Source organism: Panthera uncia, chromosome F1, assembly GCF_023721935.1.
Source record: "Panthera uncia isolate 11264 chromosome F1, Puncia_PCG_1.0, whole genome shotgun sequence".
NCBI lineage: Eukaryota > Metazoa > Chordata > Mammalia > Carnivora > Felidae > Panthera > Panthera uncia.
Window position 1 is genome coordinate 46,438,379 of NC_064813.1, and position 24,067 is coordinate 46,462,445.

The 24,067-nt window shown below is 35.9% G+C and overlaps 1 protein-coding gene across 3 annotated transcripts in view; it reads right to left on the reverse strand.

Annotated features, from left to right (window-relative positions):
- Positions 1-24,067, reverse strand: part of CDC73 (cell division cycle 73) — a 216,006-nt gene that overhangs the window by 109,911 nt on the left and 82,028 nt on the right. For all 3 annotated transcript variants that reach the window (XR_007458848.1, XR_007458847.1, XM_049634539.1), the window contains exons 11-13: positions 17,849-17,906; positions 9,479-9,514; positions 9,090-9,177 (exon numbers count right to left, since the gene is read on the reverse strand). Coding sequence is in view for 1 of the 3 variants with exons in the window: in XM_049634539.1 (XP_049490496.1) it covers positions 9,090-9,177; positions 9,479-9,514; positions 17,849-17,906 (182 nt within the window). In the remaining 2 variants the exon portion in view is untranslated. The remainder of the gene's footprint in view (positions 1-9,089; positions 9,178-9,478; positions 9,515-17,848; positions 17,907-24,067) is intronic.

Here is a 24,067-nt window from a genome sequence, read left to right on the forward strand (position 1 = left end):
TGTTCAATATATATTCACCCATTTTAGTAATCAGCATGATGGAAAAAAATTTAATTGACAAACACCACAGGATAGAGTGACCACTGTTTCCTCAGAATAGCATTTTACTACACTCAAGCTATATGAACTCTGCAATAAATGTTTAAAAATTATTCTGTCTTAACTCATGAGCCTCTATGTGGGAACAGGAAAAAACAAATTTTTCCCCTTGAAAATATTTTATTAAAATGATTTTATTTAACTTATTACGCCTAGTAGTACATAAGCAACTATGTTTTTAACTGTGTTAAAAAGGACACAAGGGGCGCCTGGGTGGCTCAGTAGGTTGGGCGGCCGACTTCGGCTCAGGTCATGATCTTGCGGTCCGTGAGTTCTAGCCCCGCATCGGGCTCTGTGCTGACAGCTCAGAGCCTAGAGCCTGCTTCATATTCTGTGTCTCCCTCTCTCTGACCCTCCCCTGTTCATGCTCTGTCTCTCCCTGTCTCAAAAATAAATAAACGTTAAAAAAAAAAAATTAAAAAAAAAAAAAAAGGACACAAATATCGCCTACCTGAGCAAGGAGGCTGAGAACACTTGCGCCCCACCATGCAGACATACATGCACACAAGCTCACGTTCACACACACCCCTTTCAGTTTTTAATGAAAGAAGATAGTTAATTTAGGTTAATGTACACTACATAAAAGTGCAATGCCTTAGAACAAAGTCCACTAACAATTCACAAATGCAAACAGCAAAAGGCCAAGAGCACAAATAAATCATGAGAATCTGGTATATGAAATTTAAAATGAGAGGAAAACATAGTGGATATCCACCAGTCAAAAGCAAAAGTAGACATCCAGAAATCACTAGCAACCACTCATTATCTGCCATGCTAATAATGATGTTCATAAACTTGACAGCATTCCGGAAATCGCTTATCTATCGCCCATTTTAGATCTTACTAATGTACATATCATTGCAAATTATTTAAAACAATTTTAGCATCACCATTTTTCTTCTGTAAATGACAACCACTACAAGTAGCATAAAGATTAAAAAATAATAATCATGATCCTAAAAGTGGCACACCTATTCATATTAATTAGCATGAAGATTAATACTTCTAGAGAAGCTAGCTAGGTAAGGGAGAGATTAACTTTGTACATACACATTATCATGATATGTGTTTACTACAGCAAAGTGATACTACTCTTACTATACTCATTTTAAACAAGAAATGAGGAAGGAGGAGACTAAAAATTTCAGATACAAAATTCCAGTTACAAATAAAATGGTACACATTTCTAGCTACCAAATAAATAAATCACAGGTAATGTACAACATATCGACTATAGCTATAATACTGCATTGCATATTTGACAGTACTTAAGGGAATGGATATTTAAAGCTGTAATCACAAGAAAAACATTGGGGGGAGAGGGGTAGTTAAGGTGGCGGAGCAGCATGGAGACCCTGAGCTTGTCTTATCCCTGAAATACAGCTAGATCAGCACCAAACCGTTTTGAACACCTAGGAACTTGATCTGAGGATTAACACAACAACCTGCATAACTTGAGCCAGAGAACTCAGCAGGTACACAGTGTGGAGAGGTGAACTGTGGAAGAGAAAAGCCATGGAGAGTAGGGAGCTCTTTTAGTGGAAAAAGGACAGAAAGAGAGAAAGGGGGAGAGTACAGTACATCAGGATCATGCAAGAAAAGCACTCCACCGAGAGTAGCTAGAGAGAAAGAGAGAGAAAGAGTGAAAACACTCACAGGGCACTGAACAAGAAATCTGTTCCCCGAAACCACTGATGGGAAGAAAAGAGAGGGTTTCAATACCACCAAAATTCTATAAACAGTGGAACAAAGTCTGTAGTTTCTGAGTTCAGTGCCTGGCGGTGCTCTGGTGAGGAAGTAGGGCAAATCCCCAGGAGCAAGGCAGAGGGGTCTGCAGGGTCTGAGGACCACACAGGAAGAAGCAGTTCCTCTGCTTGGAGTGCATTTGGTAGAAGCCATATGGTCTCCCCACAGGCAAAGGTCCCAGAGGACCCTGAAGAGCAGCCACGTTTGCTAGTATTGGGACAAAGACCCCAGAGTATGGTGAAACCTAGCACCGGCTGTGTGCTGTGATTTGCCATAATCTCTGAACTTCTGACACTGTGTGATTGCACAAAGGTTTTCTGGAGCAAGCCGGCACCCAACCATTGCTCAGCAAGACCCTCCCCCAGAGAGCTGGAGCAGGTCCAAGCCACAGGGGTCTCTGAAATGTGCGGTTGTGAAACACAATCCCATCTGAGATAAAACTCTGGAAGGAAGTGCCACCTGGAAGGTAGACAGCTTGGACATGGAAAGGGTAGTGGACGGAGGCCTGAGACAAAGGGGGGGTGCTTGATGGCAAGTTGGTGAGAGCACAAAGTTTCTGTGCCAGAAGACTAAGGAGCTGAGTGAAGCTATTTCCACATCTCCCATGAAGACAGATGAGTGTCACACTGATCCACCCCAGTTAGCTAAGCAATGCCAACTCGTGGAGAATGGAGCTGTTACACCAAGCCCAACCCAACTGTGCCCTCCAAGCACATCCCCTAAAAGACCAGCACAAGTCATTCCACCTGCTTAGCCTACAAACTATAGAAGGCTTCACAGTTTCAGTTCTAGGGCAAACTGGATGTAACTTTATTTGGGTTTCATTCTGTTTGCTGGTTCATTTACTCATTTTCTTTGCTTAAATTGTTTTCTTTTCTTTTTTTTTTTTTTTATTTTTTTCTTTTTTCCTCTTTCTTGGCTACAGAAAGAGATATTTTTTTTTTTTTTTTTTACTTTACTTTTAATTTTTTAAACTTTTTGTTCTATTTCATTTTCTTTAGTTTTATTCTATTTTATTACATAAATTTCTTTTTAATTTTTAATTTTCTTACCATTTTTCTTTCCCCCTTTTCTCTATTCTATCAAGCTTCTTTGTACAAGCAGACCAAAACACATCTAGAATCTAGCTTCCTTTACTTGATTTTTTTTTGGTTTTAATTTTTTAATTTTTCTTTTTTCTTTTATTAATTTTTTTCCTTCCACCAAAATGACAGAATAAAGGAATTCACTCCAAAAGAAAGAAGGGGAAGAAATGACAGTCAGGGGCTTAATCAACACAAATATAAGCAAGACGTCTAAACTAGAATTTAGAACCATGATAATGAGAATACTGAGGCTGAAAAAAGCATAGAATGGGTTTCTCTGGAGATAAAGAAATAAAATATAGTCAGGACAAAATTAAAAATGCTGTAACCGAGATGCAAACTTGAATGGATGCCACGACGGCATCCAGTGAATCAGTGATACAGAAGATAAAATTATGAAGAACAATGAAGCAGAAAAAGAGGGAAACAAAGGGAAAAGATCACAATACAAGACGACTTCAAGAACTCAGTGACTTATTAAAAAAGAATGACATCCGAATCACAGGAATCCCAGAAGATGAAGAGAGAGAAAAAGGGGCAGAAGGTTTATGTGAGTAATAACACTGGAAAACTTTCCTAATCTGAGGAAGGACACAGACATCAAAACCCAAGAAGCACAGAGAAATCCCATTAGATTCAACAAAAACCAAACATCACTAAGGCATATCATAGTCAAATTCACAAAATACACAGAAAAGGAAAGAATTATGAAAACAGCAAGGGGAAAAAAGTCCTTAACCTATAAGTTGAGACAGATCAGGTTGTAGCAGACCTATCCACAGAGACTTGGCAGGCCAGAAAGGAGTGGTAGGATATATTCAATGTGCTAAATCGGAAAAATATGCAGCCAAGAATTCTTTATCCAGCAAGGCTGTCACTCAAAATAGAAGGAGAAATCAAGAGTTTCCCAGACAAACAAAAACTAAAGGAATTTGTGACTACTAAACCAGCCTGGCCAGAAATCATAGGGGGCTCATTGAGTGGGGAAAAGACAAAACAAAACAAAAAGACAAAAAGCAACAAAGACTAGAAAGGACCAAGAACATCACCTGAAACACCAACTCTACATGCCTGTAGGCAATACAATGAAACAAAATTCGTATCTTTCTGTACTCACTCTAAATGTCAATGGACTAAACACTCTAACCAAAAGATATCAGGTGTCAGAATGGATAAGAAAACAATACCCATCTAAATGCTGTTTACAAGAAATTCATTTTAGACCTAAAGACACCTGCAGATTGAAAGTAAAGAGATGGAGAGCCATCTATCATTATAATAGTCATCAAAAGAAAGCCAGAACAGCCATATTTATATTAGATAAACTAGATTTTGAGCCAAAGACTGAAACAAGAGATGAAGAGGGACACCGTATCATAATTAAGGGGTCTATCCACCAGGAAGATCTAACACTGTAAATATTTATGCCAACATGGGAGCACCCAAATATATAATTCTATGAATCACAAACATAAAGATATTCACTGATGATAATACCATTAATAGTAGGGGACTTCAACACTCCACTTACAGCAGTGGAAAGATCATCTAAGCAGAAAATCAAGAAAGAAACAATGGCTTTGAAAGACACACTGGACCAGATGGACTTAACAGACATATTCAGAACATTTCATCCTAAAGCAGAATACACATCCTTCTCAAATGCACATGGAACATTCTCCAGAATAGATCACATACTGGGTCACAAGTCAGCCCTCAACAAGCACAAAAAGATCAAGATCATACCTTGCATATTTTTAAACAACACTATGAAACTTGAAATCAACCACAAGAAAAAATTTGGAAAGACCATGAATACTTGGATATAAAAAACACCCTACTAAAGAATAAATGGGTTAACCAAGAAATTAAAGAGGAAATTAAAAAGTACACAGAAGCAAATGAAGATGAAAACACAACAGCCCAAGACCTCTGGGATGCAGCAAAGGCAGTTGTAAGAGGGAAGTATATAGCAATCCACACCTTCCTAAAGAAGGAAGAAAGGTCTCAAATACACAACCTAACCTTACACCTAAAAGAGCTACAAAGAGAACAGCAAATAAAGCCCCAAATCAGCAGAAGCTGTTAAATAATAAAGATCAGAGCAGAAATCAATGATACTGAAATCAAAAAAACAGTAGAACAGATCAATGAAACCAGGAGCTGGTTCTTTCAAAGAATGAACAAAATTGATAACCCCCTAGCCAGACTGATCAAAAAGGGAAAAAAAGGGCCCAAATAAAATCACAAATGAAAGAGGAGAGATGACAAACACCGCAGAAATACAATCGTAAGAGAATATTATGAGCAATTATAGGCCAATAAATTGGGCAATCTGCAAGAAATGGACAAATTCCTAGAAACATATAAACTACCAAAACTGAAACAGGAAGAAATAAAAAATTTGAACAGACCCATAACCGATAAAGAAATTGAATCAGTAATCAAAAATCTCCCAATAGACAAGATTCCAGGGCCAGATGGCTTTCCAGGGAAATTCTACCAAACATTTAAAGAAGAGTTAACATCCATTCTTTTGAAGCTGTTCCAAAAAACAGAAATGGAAGGAAAACTTCCAAACTCATTCTACAAGGTTTTGATTCCAAAACCAAAGACCCCACTAAAATGGAGAAATACAGAACAATTTCCCTGATGAACACGGATGTAAAAATTCTCAACAAGATCCTAGCAAACTGGATCCAACAATACATTAAAAGAATTATTCAACATAATCAAGTGGGATTTATTCCTGAGATGCAAGGCTGGTTGAATATCTGCAAATCAATCAATGTGATATATCACATTAATAAAGAAAAGAGAAGAACCACATGATTCTCTCAATAGATGCAGAAAACGCATTTGACAACATACAGCATCCTTTCTTGATAAAAACCCTCAAGAAAGGAGAGTTAGAAGGATCATACCTCAAGATCATAAAGGCCATATATGAAAGACCCACTGCTAACATCATCCTCAGTGGGAAAAAAAGAGCTATCCCCCTATAGTCAGGAAAACGACAAGGATGTCCATTCTCACTACTGTTATTCAATATAGCGTCAGAAGTCCTAGCCTCAGCAATCAGACAACACAAAGAAATAAAAGGCATCCAAATCGGCAAGAAGAAAGTCAAACTTTCATTCTTTGCAGACAATATGATACTCTATGTGGAAAAACCAAAGACTCCACTTTAAAAACTGCAAATCTCCACTAAAGAACTGATAATACATGAAATTCAGCAAAGTTGCAGGATATAAAATCAATGCACAAAGCGGATGCATTTCTATACATCAATAATGAAGCAACAGAGAAATTAAGGAATGAATCCCATTTACAATTGCACCAAAACCTATAAAATACCTAGGAATAAACTTAACCAAAGAGGTGAACAATCTATACACTGAAAACTATAGAAAGCTTATGAAAGAAATTGAAGAAGACACAAAGAAATGGAAGAACATTCCATGCTTATGGACTGGAAGAATATTGTTCAAATGTCGACAGTACCCAAAGCAATCTACATATTCAATGCAATCCCTAACAAAATAATAACAGCATTCTTCACAGAGCTAGAACAAACAATCCTAAAATTTGTATGGAACCAGAAAAGACCCCAAATAGCCAAAGCAATCCTGAAAAACAAAACCACATAGCTGAAGGGATCACAATTCCAGACTTCAAGCTGTATTACAAAGCTGTAATCATCAAGACAGTATGGTACTGGCACAAGAACAGACACACAGATCAATGGAACTGAATAGAGAACCCAGAAATGAACCCACGAAAGTATGGCCAACCAATCTCTGACAAGGCAGGAAAGAATATCCAGTGGAAAAAAGACATCAGCAAATGGTGTTGGGAAAACTGGATAGTGACATGCAGAAGAATGAACCTGGAGCACCTGCTTACACCATATACAAAAATAAACTAAAAATGGATGAAAGACCTAAACCTAAGACTGGGAGCCATCAAAATCCTAGAGGAGAAAACAGGCAGCAGCCTCTTTGACCTTAGCCACTTCTTACTTGACACGTCTCCAGAGGCAAGGGAAACAAAAGCAAAAATGACCTATTGAGAGCTCATCAAGATAAAAAACCTCTGCACAGAGATGGAAACAATCAGCAAAACTAAAAGGCAACTGATGGAATGGGAGAAGGTATTTGCAAATGACATATCAGATAAAGGGTTAGTATCCAAAATCTATAAAGAACTTACCAAACTCAATACCCAAAAAACAAATAATCTAGTGAAGATGTGTGTAAAAGACACGAATACTTTTCCAACAAAGACATCCAGATGGCTAACAGACACATAAAAAAATGCTCAACATCACTCATCATCAGGGAAAGAGAAATCAAAACCACAATGAGATGCCACCTCACACCTGTCAGAATGGCTAAAATGAACAATTCAGGCAACATTAGATGTTGGCAATGATGCAGAGAAACAGGAACCGTTTTGCACTGCTGGTGAGAATGCAAACTGGTGCAGCCACTCTGGAAAACAGTATGGAGTTTCTAAAAATAGAACTACCCTACGACGCAGCAATTACACTACTAGGTATTTATCCAAGGATACAAGAGTGCTGATCCAAAGGGGCACATGTACCCCAATGTTTACAGCCGCACTATCAACAATAGCCAACATATGGAAAGAGCCCAAATGTCCACCGACTGACGAATGGATAAAGAAGATGTGGTATATGTGCTATATATATATACAATGGAATATTACTCAGCAATCCAAAAGAATGAAATCTTGCCATTCACAACAATGTGGATGGAACTAGAGTGCATTAGGCTAAGCAAACTAAAAAAGAGAAAGACAAATATGGTATGTTTTCACTCATATGTGCAATTTAAGATACAAAAGAGATGAATATAAGGGAAGGGAAGCAAAAATAATATAAAAACAGAGAGGGAGACAAACCATAAGAGACTCTTAGATACAGAGACCAAACTGAAGGGTGCTGGTGGGGTGTTGGGTGGGAAGAAGGACTATGGGGTGAGAGGCATTAAGGAGGACACTTGTTGGAATGAGCACTGAGTGTTATATGTAAGTGATGAATCACTAAATTGTACTCCTGAAACCATTTTTACACTATATGTTAACTAACTTGGATTTAAATTAAAAATAAATAAATACAATTATTTTATCAAAGTTAAAAAAAACAAAAAAAAATTTGTAACTATGTAAGGCGATGGATGTTAACTAGATTTCTGTGGTGATCATTTTGCAATATATACAAATATTAAATCTTTACCCTATACACCTGGAACTAATAAAGGTCAATAATACTTTAAAAACTTTTTCTCAGAAAGCTAAGTATCTGGAAATTTTAACATAAGATATGGGCTTCATTCAACTAACTTTTCCTAAGGTCTGGATTAAAAACTACGTTCCCAACCTCCATCTACCTCACAAGGTATATACCTAATATATACAGAAGTTGGTATCACTTTTCCCATTCTTCAGCTAGAACTTGGGAGAAGGGCAGAGGGAGAGAAACCAAATTTGTTTTAGAACTTCCTCAAGCTCTTCAGGGAAAAGTCAAAAGAAAATAATTCATATTAAAATTTACTATAATAGTACCCTTTTTATTAGAACTTTAGCCAAAAATTTCTGTAATTTTCCCTAAAGGATCCAGAATGAAAAGAATATACAGCAGATCTTTGAACCACATTGGTTTAAACTGCACGGGTCCACTTATCCATGGATTTTTTTTTTTATATAAATACAATACAGTACTATATATGTATTTTCTCTTCCTTGTGATTCTTCTAATGAAATTTTTTCTCTAGCTTATGTTATTATAAGGATAGAGTATATAACACATATAAAATACAAAATACATGCTATTTGACTGTTATGTTATATATTAATTACGTTATCAGTAAGGCATCCAGTCAACATTAGGCTACTAGTAGTTAAGTTTTTGCAGGAGTCAAAAGTAGTACATAAATTTTCAACTGTGCAGGGGTCGGCACCTCAAACCCCTGGATTGTTCAAGAGTCAACTGTACTTTGTTTTGAAAATAATATTTCAGACTATCTGTAAAGTCGATAGCACAGACACTGAAATTCTGTTTTCTCCAAATAAGGAATACCAAATTCTTAACTACTAATTCTCAACATTATCTCCATATCCTAGCAAATTACTTACTTCAGGTCCTGTAGAAGGTCCTTTGCATTAAGCATGGTTATTAAAGAGGTGGTAGCTGCAGGAATTATGATAATGGGTGTTCGAGATCCTGTAAAGACAAAATTTTAAAGGTACCAAATATGCTGTTATTATCATTAAAAGACATAGACTTGCCCAATTAAAACTTTAAAGTTTGTAAATTTATAATCTTAGTTCCTTTGACCTAAAAAAATATTTTAAGTCAGTAGTAATATTCAAAATATTTGGTAATGAGTAAGACCTGAGCACTGACTACCAAGCACAAACATTTGGTGTAACTTCACAAACAGAGTCTCAGCTTTCATTTTGTAATCTAGCTTATTTACTTTTACTTTTTAAAATAAATTTAGAATCAATAGGCACAACCTCACCTTTCTTCTGATTTGGGGGAGGTCTTGCTTGAGAAACTGTTAAGAGGGGAAAAAATTGAGTGTTAGAAACATCGCATTTTTATTTTCAAAATACAAATACAAATAAAATAATAAAGTAAAAAATAAAAATACAGATATGGCCTAAAACTTATTTGTATTTACATATGACCAGTTATAAAATTTTAAAATATACTGGAATCTTCTCAAATAACCTCAATCTTCTCAAATAATTTACTTCTCTGTTTCACAAAAACATTAAAATGTCCTACCAATACTCAACAATCTGTAGTAACAATGAAAGTGGATATACTACATTGCTGGACACTGAGTATCTACATTAATGGATTTTAAAGTCTAGCAAAGGAAGCAAAAAGTTTAATTAACTGATAACCAATGTAATAAATGCAAAAACAGAATATTACAAGAACACGAAACACTGTGGGAAGGACTGGGAGGGGAAAACGTGCTTAAACATTTGGGAGGAAAAAGGTATTAATGGGAACTAAGACCTAAAATATTTCTTACATTTTTGTTACATTTGTTTTTTGTTTATTAGAAGAAAACATTACAGGCAATGAGTCATGTGAAGGCCTATATTATTTTGAACTGCCTATATTATTAATAATTGTGAATGTGTTATAAAAACACAAATATTCATATCTTCTCATTATTTGTATATGTAATAGACTTTATAATGCACAGAAACATTTGTTGGTATAATAAGAGTAGTATCAGACTGGTTCAAGATTAATATATTTTAGAATTTGAAAATGCTGTACATTCTATTTTCAGTATTTACATATATAATAAAAACATACTGACTGCTTTCTATGTGTCATGTACTGTGTTAGAAATTCCATTTTTTAAAATCATAAAAATAAATAAAAATTTAGGAAGTTTAAAATTCTAACTCAACATCAGTTGTTAAAAACAGATTACCATTTTTAAAGGGATACATGCATTTTTGGAATATGTTCTATTTTAAAAGCAGTAAAATTCTACATTTTAATTTAATACTTTGTAATAGCTATTTATTGTGGTAAACTTCTATGGAGCCCAGCACTAGGATTCTTCCAGTCACATAAAGCAGAGAAAGATATATATAAATAGAAGTCCACACACACATACATATTTATTATAGTGTCCTCATCTCTTCTTGCTGAGAAAAAAAAACCTAAAACTTTCTTAAATCATTTTTAGAACTAGGATTCACAGATACACTTGATTAGCTAGGTAGCATCATTTGGAATATAATACAGTCTCAGTAAATATATGGTATTTGTTAGAGGAATAAAGGAATGACAGGATGGATAGAATACATGGATAAACAGGAGACAAGAGTTGCTGGGAGAATGACTAAGGGGGAACAACAAAAAAGAAATCTTTGACTGAAACAACATTGGTTTGGTAAAGAAGCTCACGATGGACTCCTGAATTTAGGAAAAAATTCACTAAAATCAAGCCTGAGAAGATGTGATGTAAGAAAAAGACAAAATATAAAAGCTCACATATTAAAAATAAAGCCTAAAGATTTGATTTAAAAAAAGCTACAAAAAAATATAAATAGGTTCCCCAGTAAAGTAAGGAGCAAGGTACAGACACTGTGACAAACACACTATGATAAACTTGATTTTTTTTTTTTTGAAAGAGAGAGAGAGAGAGAGAGAGAGAGAGAGAGAGCGCACAAGCAGGAGAGGGGCAGGACAGAGGAGTGAGCAATAATCCCAAGCAGACTCCACACTGCCAGCCACGGAGCCCGATGCAGGGCTCAAACTCACCAAAGGTGAGATCATGACCTGATTGGATGTCAGACACTTAACTGACTGAGCCACCCAGGTACCCCTATGATAAACATAATTCAAAGTGAGAGGGGGAGGAAAGTGTAGAATAACACCAGTCCATATGGCAAAGTGATTAAGAGCAAGAATCTGCACTCAGATGATCTCAATTCCTATCCCCATTTTGCCACTTCCTAGGCAAATTACCCTAGCAAGTCGAATTGAGAGACTGCTCAGTCTCGGTTGTCCTCAACTATAAAACAGTAATAATAGTTTCTATATCCTGAAACTGCTGTGAGAATCTTAAAGACAACAATGCACCTTAACTCCTTAATCAGGTCTTGGCGCATGCATATTCAATATTTAGTGAACCCTGTGGCTACAGCTAAATGCTAAATGCTGCTGCTCCTGGTACCACTAACACTACCACTGCACTTTAGCAAATGCCATGACTGAAAATGTACGAGCTGAGAGTAAGTAATTATTATTGTTATGTTTGATTTCAAATATAATTACAGTCTTCACTTAAATATTCAGAGCCTTATGTACAAGGCACTCTTATTACTATAAATAAAACAGAAATAATCCCTGCCCTCAAAGACTCTCCAGTGAAGTAGGGGAGCCAGAGCATGAACAAGCAAGCACACAAACCACAAACACACATAAACAAATTTGAACATGTGATATTAAAGAGCAAAAGAAACATACCCTGACAGAAAAGTATCCTTTGGCTAGAATGCTTACAGAAAGCCTCTCAAAGGAAGTGGCATTTAAACTAAGATTTCAAGAATGAAAAGGAGCCAACTTGCAAAGAACAAGTGTCCGAATGGTCCAGACAAGAGGTACGAATGTGAGCAAATGCCAAAGACAGGAAGAAACTGCTGTGCATAGGGAACTGTACATGTGCACACTACAGGGACAAAAGAAAGAGTGGCGGGAGATGAGGTTAAAAATACACGCAGGAACCAATTTATATAAGGCCTCTAGATAATGTTAGGTTTGTATTTAAGTGCCACTGAAGAACTCTGTAACTTTTAAGGCAGCAAGTGACATAGTTTGATTTTCACGTCACATCTTCTGTAAAAGAAAAACAATAGATTTAGGTAACAGATCAAAAGGGGACACACATGAAAGCAGAAAGCTCAGTCAGGACTCGTAACAACAGTCCACAAAGGTGCTACTCAAATTAGGTGTAATGGTAAGGGGTTTTTTTGTTTGCTTTTTTAATTTCCAATCCAAGGTCAAATGAATAAAATGTAGTAACAATGAATTGCTAGAAAATGATCATGCACGTGGATGTTGTGACAGTATCATACTACCAATTTCTATATGTATCTTGTTGGGAACCAGAAATAGGTCATGGACTTCATGATGTACTGGTATAGAGAAATGTAATTTATGTAAACAAATGAGTTGTGGTAGAAGATAAAGAGACAAATTTGAAACACAGAAAAAGTAAGTTTGACAGAAGTCAGTGACATATTAGATAAGAGCAATAAGCAAATGTGAAGAGTGAAGGATGAAGAATAACTCCTGAATTTTTTGCTTAAGAAACGTAGATGATGGTGGTACCACGTATTCATGAAGAAGATATCCGAGAACAGAGATTTTACATCAGTTTTAAGATGTCTATGGCATATCCAAATATTAAAGAGACTGTTTGTATAAGATACTAAAGGTAAGAAGAGATGTCTGAATTGGGAATACAAATTTGAAAATCATCGGCACATAGATTAAAACTATGGAATGAGATAGTACAATCAGCACAATCTGTTGAAATTACACGAGAGGCTAATTCTCTCTCTCAAAATCACATGTAAGAAGATAAACCAGAGCTACGGGCCACCTATCCATTTCAGGAAATCTATGAAATAAAAGTGGAAAATTAAAGCTGGAGAAGTGAAGTATGCAATGTAAATGCATTAGAAAGAGACAGGAAGCAGGGATATGTGCAAAAGATTTAATCTAAAAAGAAATGACAGGGGCGTCTGGGTGGCTCGTTCAGTTAAGTGTCTGACTTTGGCTCAGGTCACAATCTCATGGTTTGTGAGTTTGAGGCCCACATCAGCTCTCTGCTGTCAGCTCAGAGCCCGCTTCGGATCTTCTGTTCCCCTCTCTCTCCACCCCTCACCCATTTGTGCTCTCTCGCTCTCTCAAAGTCAAAGTCGCTCTCTCAAAAATAAATAAGCATTAAAAAAAGATAGTTAAAAAGAAAATGACAGTCAGGTACAGAACTATGGCTCATCAAAGGCTTCTCCTCTCTAATCCACTGAAAAACATGTACTTTTTGTTAGTTATGTTCTCTAAAGAAATGTTTAGAAGTTGGGAATAACTTTAGACACTTTTGAATATTAAATTTACCCAGGGACTTGCCTGGCACAATTAGTGCCCAATAAACACATGGTGAAAGAATAATAAAAAGGAAACAATAATCAACAATGGAACTCTATACTTGAGCTACCACACTGGAGAGGGGAAAAAATAAATGATTCAAATTCTACCTACAAGTAACAGTTATTATAACTGCATAATTGCTGTCTATAACCCACTACACTGTCAGATATGTTTTGAGCATTCTTATTTTTTCAATTTTAAAAAGATAACATAATGAACATGTCATATATGACACAATATCCCTTCAAAATTGGGTAGCATCAGAGCACCTGGGTGGCTCAGTTGGTTAAACATCTGACTCTCAATTTTGGCTAGGTCATGATCTCAGAGCTCCTAACCTCGAGCCCCAAGTCAGGTTCTGCGCTGACAGTGTGGAACCTGCTTGGGATTCTCTCTCTCCCTCCCTCTCTGCTCCTCCCCTACTCGTGAGCACGCGCTCTCTCTCTCTCTCTCTCTCAAAACAAATAAACTTAAAAAAATCTTTAGTAAAAACAATTAGGCAGCATTCCATAAGCAAACACAATAAACATTTCTACAACAGAAGAAAAATTCACTAATCAAGACAAACACGACAAACTGCTTAGCATCCACTCAAACCAGGTTTTATTGATGCTAAAAACTTATAAAAATTTATTTTTATTTACTTTATTTTTTGAGTGAGAGGACGGGGAGAGCATAAGGAGAAGGAGAGAATCTTTTTTTTTTTTTTTTTGAGAGAGAGACAGAGAGAGAGCGCGCGCATGCAGTGGAGAGGGGTAGAGGGAGAGAGAGAAAATCTCAAGCAGGCTCCACACTCAGCGAGGAGCCCAACGCGGTGCTCAATCCCACAGCACTGGGACAATGACTCCATACCAAACCAAAAGTTGGACACTCAACTGACTAAGCTACAGAGAGAGAGAGAGAGAGAGAGAGAGAGAGAGACAGAGACAGAGACAGAGACAGAGAGACAGAGTCTTAAGCAGGCTCCATTCCCAGCATGGAGCCCGCCCAGTGTGGAGCCCAACATGGGGCTCAGTCTGACAACTGTGTGATCATGACCTGAGCCAAAATCAAGAGTCTGATGCTTAACTGACTAAACCAACCAGGTGCCCCAATTTTTGCTTTTAAAATGATGTACAGGCGGGTGCCTGGGTAGCTCAATCTGTTAAATTTCGGACCCTTTGATTTCGGCTGAGGTCATGATCTCACCATTTATGAGTTTGAGCCCCACATCAGGCTCTGCATTGACAGCACAGAGCCTGCTTGGGATTTTCTCTCTCTCTCCCTCTCCCTCTCTGCCCCTCCCCTGCTTACTCATACACACCCTCTCTCTCTGCCCCTTCCTCACTCACGCGTACTCTCTCTCTCTCTCTCAAAATAAATAAATAAAGTTTTTTCAAATATAGAGGCGCCTGGGTAGCTTAGTTGGTTGGGCAGCTGACTTCAGCTCAGGTCATGGTCTCATGGTTTGCGGATTCATGCCCCATGTCAGGCTCTGTGCTGACAGCTCAGAGCCTGGAGCCTGCTTCGGATTCTGTGTCCCCCTATCTCTCTGACCCTCCCCCACTAGCACTCTGTCTCTCTCTCTCTCTCAAAAAATAAATAAACATTAACAAAATAAATAAATTTAAAAAAATAAACTTTTCAAAAATAAAATAAAATAAAATAAAATAAAATAAAATAAAATAAAATAAAATAAAAATAAAATGGTGTGTAGGGACTGAGAACCTATGGGAGTCAAGCAGTAAGAGAAGACCTCACATGGATGAGCAGCAGAATATCTGTTATGAGACATTAGTTCACATTAATTTCAATCAGTTTAATTGCCAGTGCACCTCGGTAGAACAACTGAAAAAGAATGTTAGAATATTAAGAGTTGAAAAGACTCAAGAGTTCCTTTATTTACATATGATCTTCCCCAAGGCCACAAAACTGGCTGGTAGAATCCAGCTCCCTTAACTTCATTTTATCACATGATATATTTGAACACCCTGATTTAGGTATTAGTGCCTCTCCCTACCCCTTTCCTTTGTCTGCCAAATGATTTTGAGACAATGATTTAGAGAAATGAGAGACAATTTTACATTACACAACACAAAACTGGGTTAAAATCCTCACTTAGGTGGTGGTATTTACTCTCTTAAACTCTTTCTGAATTTTTAAGGCAATCTTCTTTAGACTGACCAACTATAACCTCCCACCCTCCTTTCCAAAGAAAAACAATTCTGTATCAATCATTCAACTACCTCTACAGTATCTTTCTACTTCAGATGTTATATTTTTGGGGGCCAACTCAGTTCCTTCACTTTCTTCCTTCCTAAAGAGAGATCCTTCTTAGCTTTTCCTGGTTTCTGGCACTGAGTACATGGAAGGTATTCGACTAATATTTATTGAATTTAATTGCTCTTCCTTATACTCTTTAAATTTTTTTTTTAATGTTTCTTCATTTTTGAGAGAGAGAAAGAGTGCAAGCAGGAAAGGGGCAGAGAGGGAGATGCAGAATCCGAAGCAGGCTCCAGGCTCTGAGCTGTCAACACATAGACTGATGCAGGGCTCAAACCCATCAACCGCTAGATCATGACCTGAGCCAAAGTCAGACACTTAACTGACTGAGCCACCCAGTTACCCCGCTTCCTTATACTCTTATAATGGCTTTTGGTAAGGTTCTCTACTTACTATTCGTTTTTTATTGTTTATTTATTTTTGAGAGAGAGAAAGAGAGAGAGAGCAGACACACATGAGCAGGGGAGGGGCAGACAAAGAGGGAGACCCAGAATCCAAAGCAGGCTCCAGGCTCAGAGCTGTCAGCACAGAGCCCAATACGGGGCTTGAACCCATGAACTGTGAGATCATGACCTGAGCCAATGTCTGATGCTTAACCAACTGAGCCACCCAGGCACCTCTATGGTCCTCTCGACTTAAAAACAGTCTGACAGTCCTGTCATCTGAAATAAATGTATCCAATGTTCTCCAAATTCAACACGTGACTAATGGAGCATTCTTCTTCCCTACTCCTGGAGCATTCTTCTTCCCTACTCCTTCTCAAAAACAGGAATGAGAAAGATTTCAAACAAACTCACTGTCATTAAAAAAAAAAAAAAAAAAAAAAAAAAAAGCAGCAAATATTAGTCGTGTCAAGATCCAAATGTACAGATCCAGGACACAGTGAGACAGCCTACAAAATTATTCCAACATAAGCCACATATAATCTTCACACCATACTTCTAAAGTGTTTCCAGAAATATTTAGTATATATAACCTACATAATTTTAGGGTTAGCTTGTAAATGTACTATGAATAAAAACACATCCAAATCCACACTACTGATACTGCCAAATTTAAGAGGAACATCGCCTAAATTCTTGCCTGTGCCTTTCTGATCCTTTTAATTTTTTTCACAGCATTTTCAACAGCACTAATGAAGTAAAAAAAGACATGTGGTATAGCCTAACACTGTAATTACGCTAAATATAAAAATAAAGCAAACACCAAAGTCAAGCCCAAAGCACCTAAAATGGATATAATGTTGGTATCTACATGCATTTATAAACATCAATCTTTTCAGGAACTAGGAAGAGGGAAGAAAAATATTTCTAACATAACTTCAATAATGCCTTTGTTTACCTTACAAAACCTGGTTACAGAAACTTATATGATCAATAACACAGACATCTGATAGTCCAAGAATCAAAGCTACAGAAGAGTCTATTAAAATTATGGTGCTATGCTTCTAACGGGGGGCCGAAAAATCACATCCACATGTACTCTCAGGGAACTCAAACAAGGAATTGGTGAGGGGATGGGTACATATAGATAGCTTTTTAAAGGGACTCCTGGGTGGCTCAGTCAGCAATCGACTCTTGATTTCAGCTCAGGTCATGATCTCATGGTACATGGATTCGAGCTGTGCATCAGGGTGCAGAGCCTGCTTGGGATTCTCTCTCTGCCCCTCTCCCACTCACGCTCTCTCAAACTTAAGAAAAAATAAACAGTATTTTTCTAAGAAAGTAAAAACATTTTAAAAAAACTTTTCTTTATCTCTTCAACTATACCTATTGTTTTCAAATAAATGTTCTTATATTACTTTATAAATACTTTAATTAAAAATTCAATTCCTGCACAGCATTATACATATCAAAAAATTTCACTGTGATCATTAAAAAACAAACAAACAACAACAACAAAAAAAGAAAACAAAGCCAAAGTTTTATATTTTTACCTGGTCTTGGTACTGGCTGTGCTGCAGGAGTCTGGGTCTTACGGGCTGATGCACCCTCCTTTAAAAGAATAAAAATTGACACATGATGCCAGAGTTCCTTTACATAATAAACACTTTAATTACTGCAAAGAAATTCCATATTTAGCTCTCATTCAGTCAGCCCCTCTACTGACCATGCTATGATCCCAAGCATTAAAAAACAAAACAAAACCAAAAAAAACCCCTCATTTATCTTTTATGTTATTGGTCTTGAAGCAGTAATAGGAATCTTTGGTAGAAAATAAATTTAAACTGTTCATTACCACACAGTAGTTACCATAAGCATGTAATATTTTTCTAATATTCAATGATTTGCTTAATTGTTGACAATTTTAATATTCTCAGAAATATCATTATCCATTTTAAAATCAAGTCAATCTTTTTTCCATTGAACAATTTCAAAATAAATAAATGATACATAATCTCATACTAGAAAGATGTAAGTAATGTTACTTTGGAACACATTAAAAAAACCCACAAACATTTCAAATTAAATGCCTTTAAAATATTCAGGGAAAACAATCACATTTATAAAGATGAGATTTGTTACATTTAAGATCTGTTATGTTTATATACTCAGGAACAAATGCCTCTGAAATGTTTAAGATCTTAAAAAGCTATCTATACTGTACAGTTTACTATCTTTACTTTACACTTTCAATCATATTCACACCAAACTTTTCATTATAACATTTTTTTCCTTTTCTCTCTCTCTTAAGTAAGCTTCACGCTCAGTGCAGATCACAACATGGGGCCCAAACTCACAACCCTGAGATGAAGATCTGAGCTGAGATCAAGAGTTGGACGCTTAACCAAATGAGCCACCCAGCCAACCCTTCATTATAACATTTAAAAAAAATTTTTTTTAATGTTTACTTATTTTTGAGAGAGACAGAGTTGAGTGAGGAGAGGCTGAAAGAGGGAGAGACAGAATCCAAAGCAGGCTCCAGGCTCTGAGCTGTCAGCACAAAGCCTGACACAGGGCTCGAACCCACGAACTGTGAGATCATGACCTGAGCCGAAGTTGGACACTTAACCGACGAAGCCACCCAAGTGCCCCTATAACATTTTTAATAGAAAGCTACAAATGTAAATTTCAAAACAACTAGTAATTTATGGAAATCTTACTCTAGTTGTACTCAAACCAAATGAAATTTGATAACTAGCAGGGAATTTACATAAATCCATAATAGAAAGCAGTTTTAGAATCACAGAAATATTTCTAAAGAAATGCTCCTAATTAATATTAATTTTAACCATAATACATTCTCTTCAAAACTTAATGATTTTACATAGTAAAATCATTTGGAATGGTAGACTATTATCACAGGTTTTTTTAAATAAACTAAATCAATTAAAGAGATTTTAGCTTTCCATACCATTGTTCCTGCATAAAGAGGAATAAACTAGATATTATATAATAAACATGAAAATAAAATAAATGTTATCCATATTACTTAGAAACCCTTATATGAAAATGCTGATTCATGGAGTGAGGTTTGAATACCCACAGAAACAGAGAAAAAAATAAATGAGACGGGAAGAAAGATAATGAGCACACACATATGCGGACATCTTTCTGTCTACATTTGACTATAAGGCTGGCTGGATCCAAATCAAAGCTCTCTTTTTTTTGAACAGAGTAGATGAAGTTCAGAATCACTAGAACACAGCACTAGGTGCAAACTGAGAACCATCCAAACCAAAACTAATTCAGCTGACTACTAAAATATACTCATACTATATGACCAGCTATGGCTATTATAACATGGGTCAGCAAAAAGTACAAGCAGATATGAGTACTATGGGAAAAAAAGTATTATCCGTTACAAATCATAACTCCTAAGTATGTTTATCTACTTTTGAGGACACTTAAAACTGGGACCCCTTTAAATGACAAAAATGGGTATTTTCTGGTGCAAAGTAAGCTATCATTGTTTGATGACCTTCTCCTTCTCCAAATTACTCCTTTTTGGCAATAAGCCTTTTAGGTTACTGGGGGAGGCATATGTCCTACGCCAAGTCAATCAAGAGTTCTCCCTTGGGATCTGTTTTACAAATTAGAACTAGCAAGTTATACCTCTAGTTGTATACAAGGCTACAAGGCAGTAAACTAAAAATTACAGATGATCCTACCTTTTGACTCATGGGGGAACACCCATCTATGAGGGACAGAATGACACTAGTATGCAAAAAAAAAAAAAAAAAAAAAAAAAAAAGGTGGAATATGACATCCCTTATAAAACCTATCTAGTTAAAATAGACTGCAAGGCCTATTCTCCCCCTACCTCTTCTCAATTATGTGAACCTTTACAATTCTTCATCTCACCACTCTATGCAATTCTACACACATCTTACCTCAGTTAGTTGAGCAGTTTGTTAGTGTAACTGAAAAGAGTTTTATCCAATTTTGTCTTCTCAGATGTACCGAAAATTTTGAGTTGCCAAAATCATTATAACACTGCTTAATTTTGTAGTAAACACAAATAAGTGTAAGCGTAAGTGCAAGCACACATTCACACATTTTCTCTCTCACACCCACTGTGTATACACAGCTATAAACCTACTAAATAGGAGACTATGGGCTCCATGTAAAAGAGGGAAGAAATCTTTGCTAATCATGTCATTAGTTTATGGCTGTTTTAGGGCTCCCTAGCCAACACTAAGAGCTAAAAGTTCATTCCACTCTGATCTGCACTCTTTTGAAATAAAATTATAGAACTCATTGCATTAAGAACCTCATAAACCATATAAAAACCACCACCCTTTACTCTAAAGATGAAGAGACAGAGGTGAAGTTTTCCAAAGACTACAAAGTGGTATATCTGGCATACATTAAGAAACAGGAATAATAATTTGGCAGTAATATGCAAGAGACTGACACTTCTACATTTTTAAAGATATTTGGATTGGTGGAAAAAATAATACCCATCTGGGAAAATAAAGTATCAGCAAAAAAAAAAAAAAAAAAAAAACTAAAAGAGCTGACAAATTATGCTAACTGGAGAGGAAAACTTGCTTTCTCTTGAAAAGTCAGAACCATTACAATTTCTACTCAGACTTGAGGCATTCCAGAAAAGAAATAACTGATAAAGAATGGAGTGGGGTGACAGAGAAGTGATCGAATCATTTTTGCAAAACACAACAAGACAAAACAGAGTATACTGTTTATAATCCTTACTTGCCTTATTTTAGCAAGTGAGAAAAATCTAAAAATCTTCCGTTACTGGGATACAGAATATTGGTTGCTGCTTAAACAAGCAGGAAATAATATAATATGTAATATCATAAGAAAAATATGTGTAACAATTGTCAGTATGAAAAAGAATACATTATATTTACTCAATTTGGGAAAATGCTATTTACATGCAACTTCATGAAATACTGAAATTCTAAACGAAGAATACACACAGAATACATACGCAGACTCTACAAGTTTATAATCTACCCTCCTGACTACTGTATTTATGATGGCAAAAGTACACTGAGTGAGTCCTTTAAAGAAAAGTATTTTGGAAAAGCTATGTACAAAAAGAAAACTGTATCTCTATAGACAAATGACAATGAGGCTGAAAACATAAAAGATTTCAAGAACAAAACACAAATTATAAGCACAATTCTCTTTCTAAATCCTACTATAACCCAGAAGTATATGCATACAATGTATGCCAACATGGAAAATAGAAAACACATTCCTAAAATATATTATATCTATAAAACATATAGATTTGATACCTATATCAATTCTTCATTGCTCTAGAATTCTTTACTTACTTGTCTATTTCTCTCAACCAGAATGTAAGCTATCTTAGGTCAGGGACTGTCTATTATGCCTCCAATGCCTATTCCAGGTTGCCTGGTGCATGGTACATCCTTAAAACTACACATCAACTAATTAAAACAATTCCATTTGCCTTAGAACTACTGACTCACAGCTATTAAACTGTTTTAATCTGTTAAGTAAAAGTGGTAGAAATATCATAAAGGATTATTGAGAGAATTAAACAACATTAATTGTTGTTTATTCATTCCATACACATTGTCATTCCATACACATTTATCAAGAGCACTGAGTACCAAATAAAAAACTGGGAATGCATCAGTATAAACAAAAGCAAGTATTTCTTCCTGCCTTCATGAAGTTTTGCAATCTAATGGAAGAGACCAGTGAAGGAATGAAAGTTCAAAAATTATAAATATAATCACATATACATTTACTTACTTGTAATATATATGTGTATTTTCTATTAATGTGTATGTGTATATATCTATATGTGTATGTTCAGCTCAGTTCCCAAAATAAAGAGCAACTAATAATTATTAAACCAACTTCTTTCCATAAAGAAACATTCTTTATAAGAAAAGAAGTGGCAAACCAAATTCAGCAGCATACTAAATTCAGTAGCATATTAAAAAGATTATATACCATGACCGAGTGGCACAGATTCCTGGAATGCAAGGATGGTTCAACATGAAACTCAACAGATACAATATATCACATTAACAGAATGAAGGGAAAATACATGATCACTTCAACTGATGCAGAAAGAGCATCTGACAATTTAATACCCTTTCATGATTTAAAAACAATACATACCCACCTTAACAAACTAGGAGAGAAAGTAAACTTCAATATAATAAAAACTTAAGCATGAAACATCCAAGCACCTAACATCATACTCAGTGGTGAAAGATGGACACCTTTTCCCTTAAGATCAGGAATAATATGTCCACTTTGACCACTTCTACTCAACATAGCATCTGAAATTCTAGCCAGAGCAATTAAGATGAAGGAAGGAAGGAAGGAAGGAAGGAAGGAAGGAAGGAAGGAAGGAAAGAAGGAAGGAAGGGAAGGAGGGAGGAAGAAGGGAGTAAAAGGCATCCAAATTCAAAAGGAAGTGATAAACTTATCTTTTTGCAGATGACAAGATTTGTATGTAGAAAACCTAAATATTCCACAAAACCTGTTACAACTAATAAATGAATTCAACAAAACTGCAGGATACAAAACAAAAACATAAAAATCAGCTGCATGTCTATACACTAACAACAAACAATCTGTAAAAGGAATTATGAAACAATTCCATGTTTATAGCATTAAAAAGAATAAAATATTTAGAAATAAATTTAATCTAGGAAGCAAAAGAATTAAAGTCTGAAAGCTATAAAATATTACTGTTAGGAAATTAAAGCCATAAATAAGTGGAAAGAGATCTATGTTCATGGACTGAAGAATTAATACTGTTAAGATTTCAATTCTACAGATTCAATGCAATCTACAGATTCAATGCAATCCCTATCAAAAACCCAATGGTATTTTTGCAGAAAGAAAAACCCATGCTAGATTTCATATGGAATCTCAAGGGACCCCAAACTAATCTTAAAAAAGGAAGAATAAAGTTGGAGGACTCACATACTCTTCCAGATTCCAAAACTTACTCAAAGCTACAGTAATCAAAACAGTGTAGTATGGGCATAAAGACAGACATATAGACAAATGGAAAATACAGAAAACTCTCAACATATATGGTCAACTGATTTTTGACAAAGGTACAAGACCATGCAATGGGGAAGGAAAGTCTTTTCAACAAATGGTACCGGGAAAACTGGATATCCACCTGCAAAAGAACCAAGTTGAATCATGATCTTACATCATAGGCAAAAATCAATTCAAAATAGATCAAAAGGTGTAAATTCAAGAGCTAAAACTGTAAAACTCTTAGGAAAAATACACAGTAAAAGTTTCATGAGATTAAATTTGGCCTTGATTTTGTGGCTATGATACAAAAAAGTACAGGTAACAACGAAAGAAAAAAAACAGATTAACTGGGCTTCATCAAAATTGGAGTGCATCAAAGGGTGCTATCAGCACAGTGAGAAATCGACCCACAAAATGGGAGAAAATATTTGCAAATCATTATCTGATAAGGGGCCAATATCCAAAATATATAAAGAACTCCTACAACTCAAAACCACAAGACAAACATTCCAATTCAAAAATGGGCAAAAAAACTTGAATAGACATCTCCCCAGAGAAAGTGACAATTCTCAGTAAGTACATGAAAATATGCTCAAATATCACTAATCATTCAGGAAATGTACATGAAAACCACAATGAGGTACCACTTCTACCTGTTAGGACAGCTAATGTCAAACAAGCACACACAAAAAACAAACTGA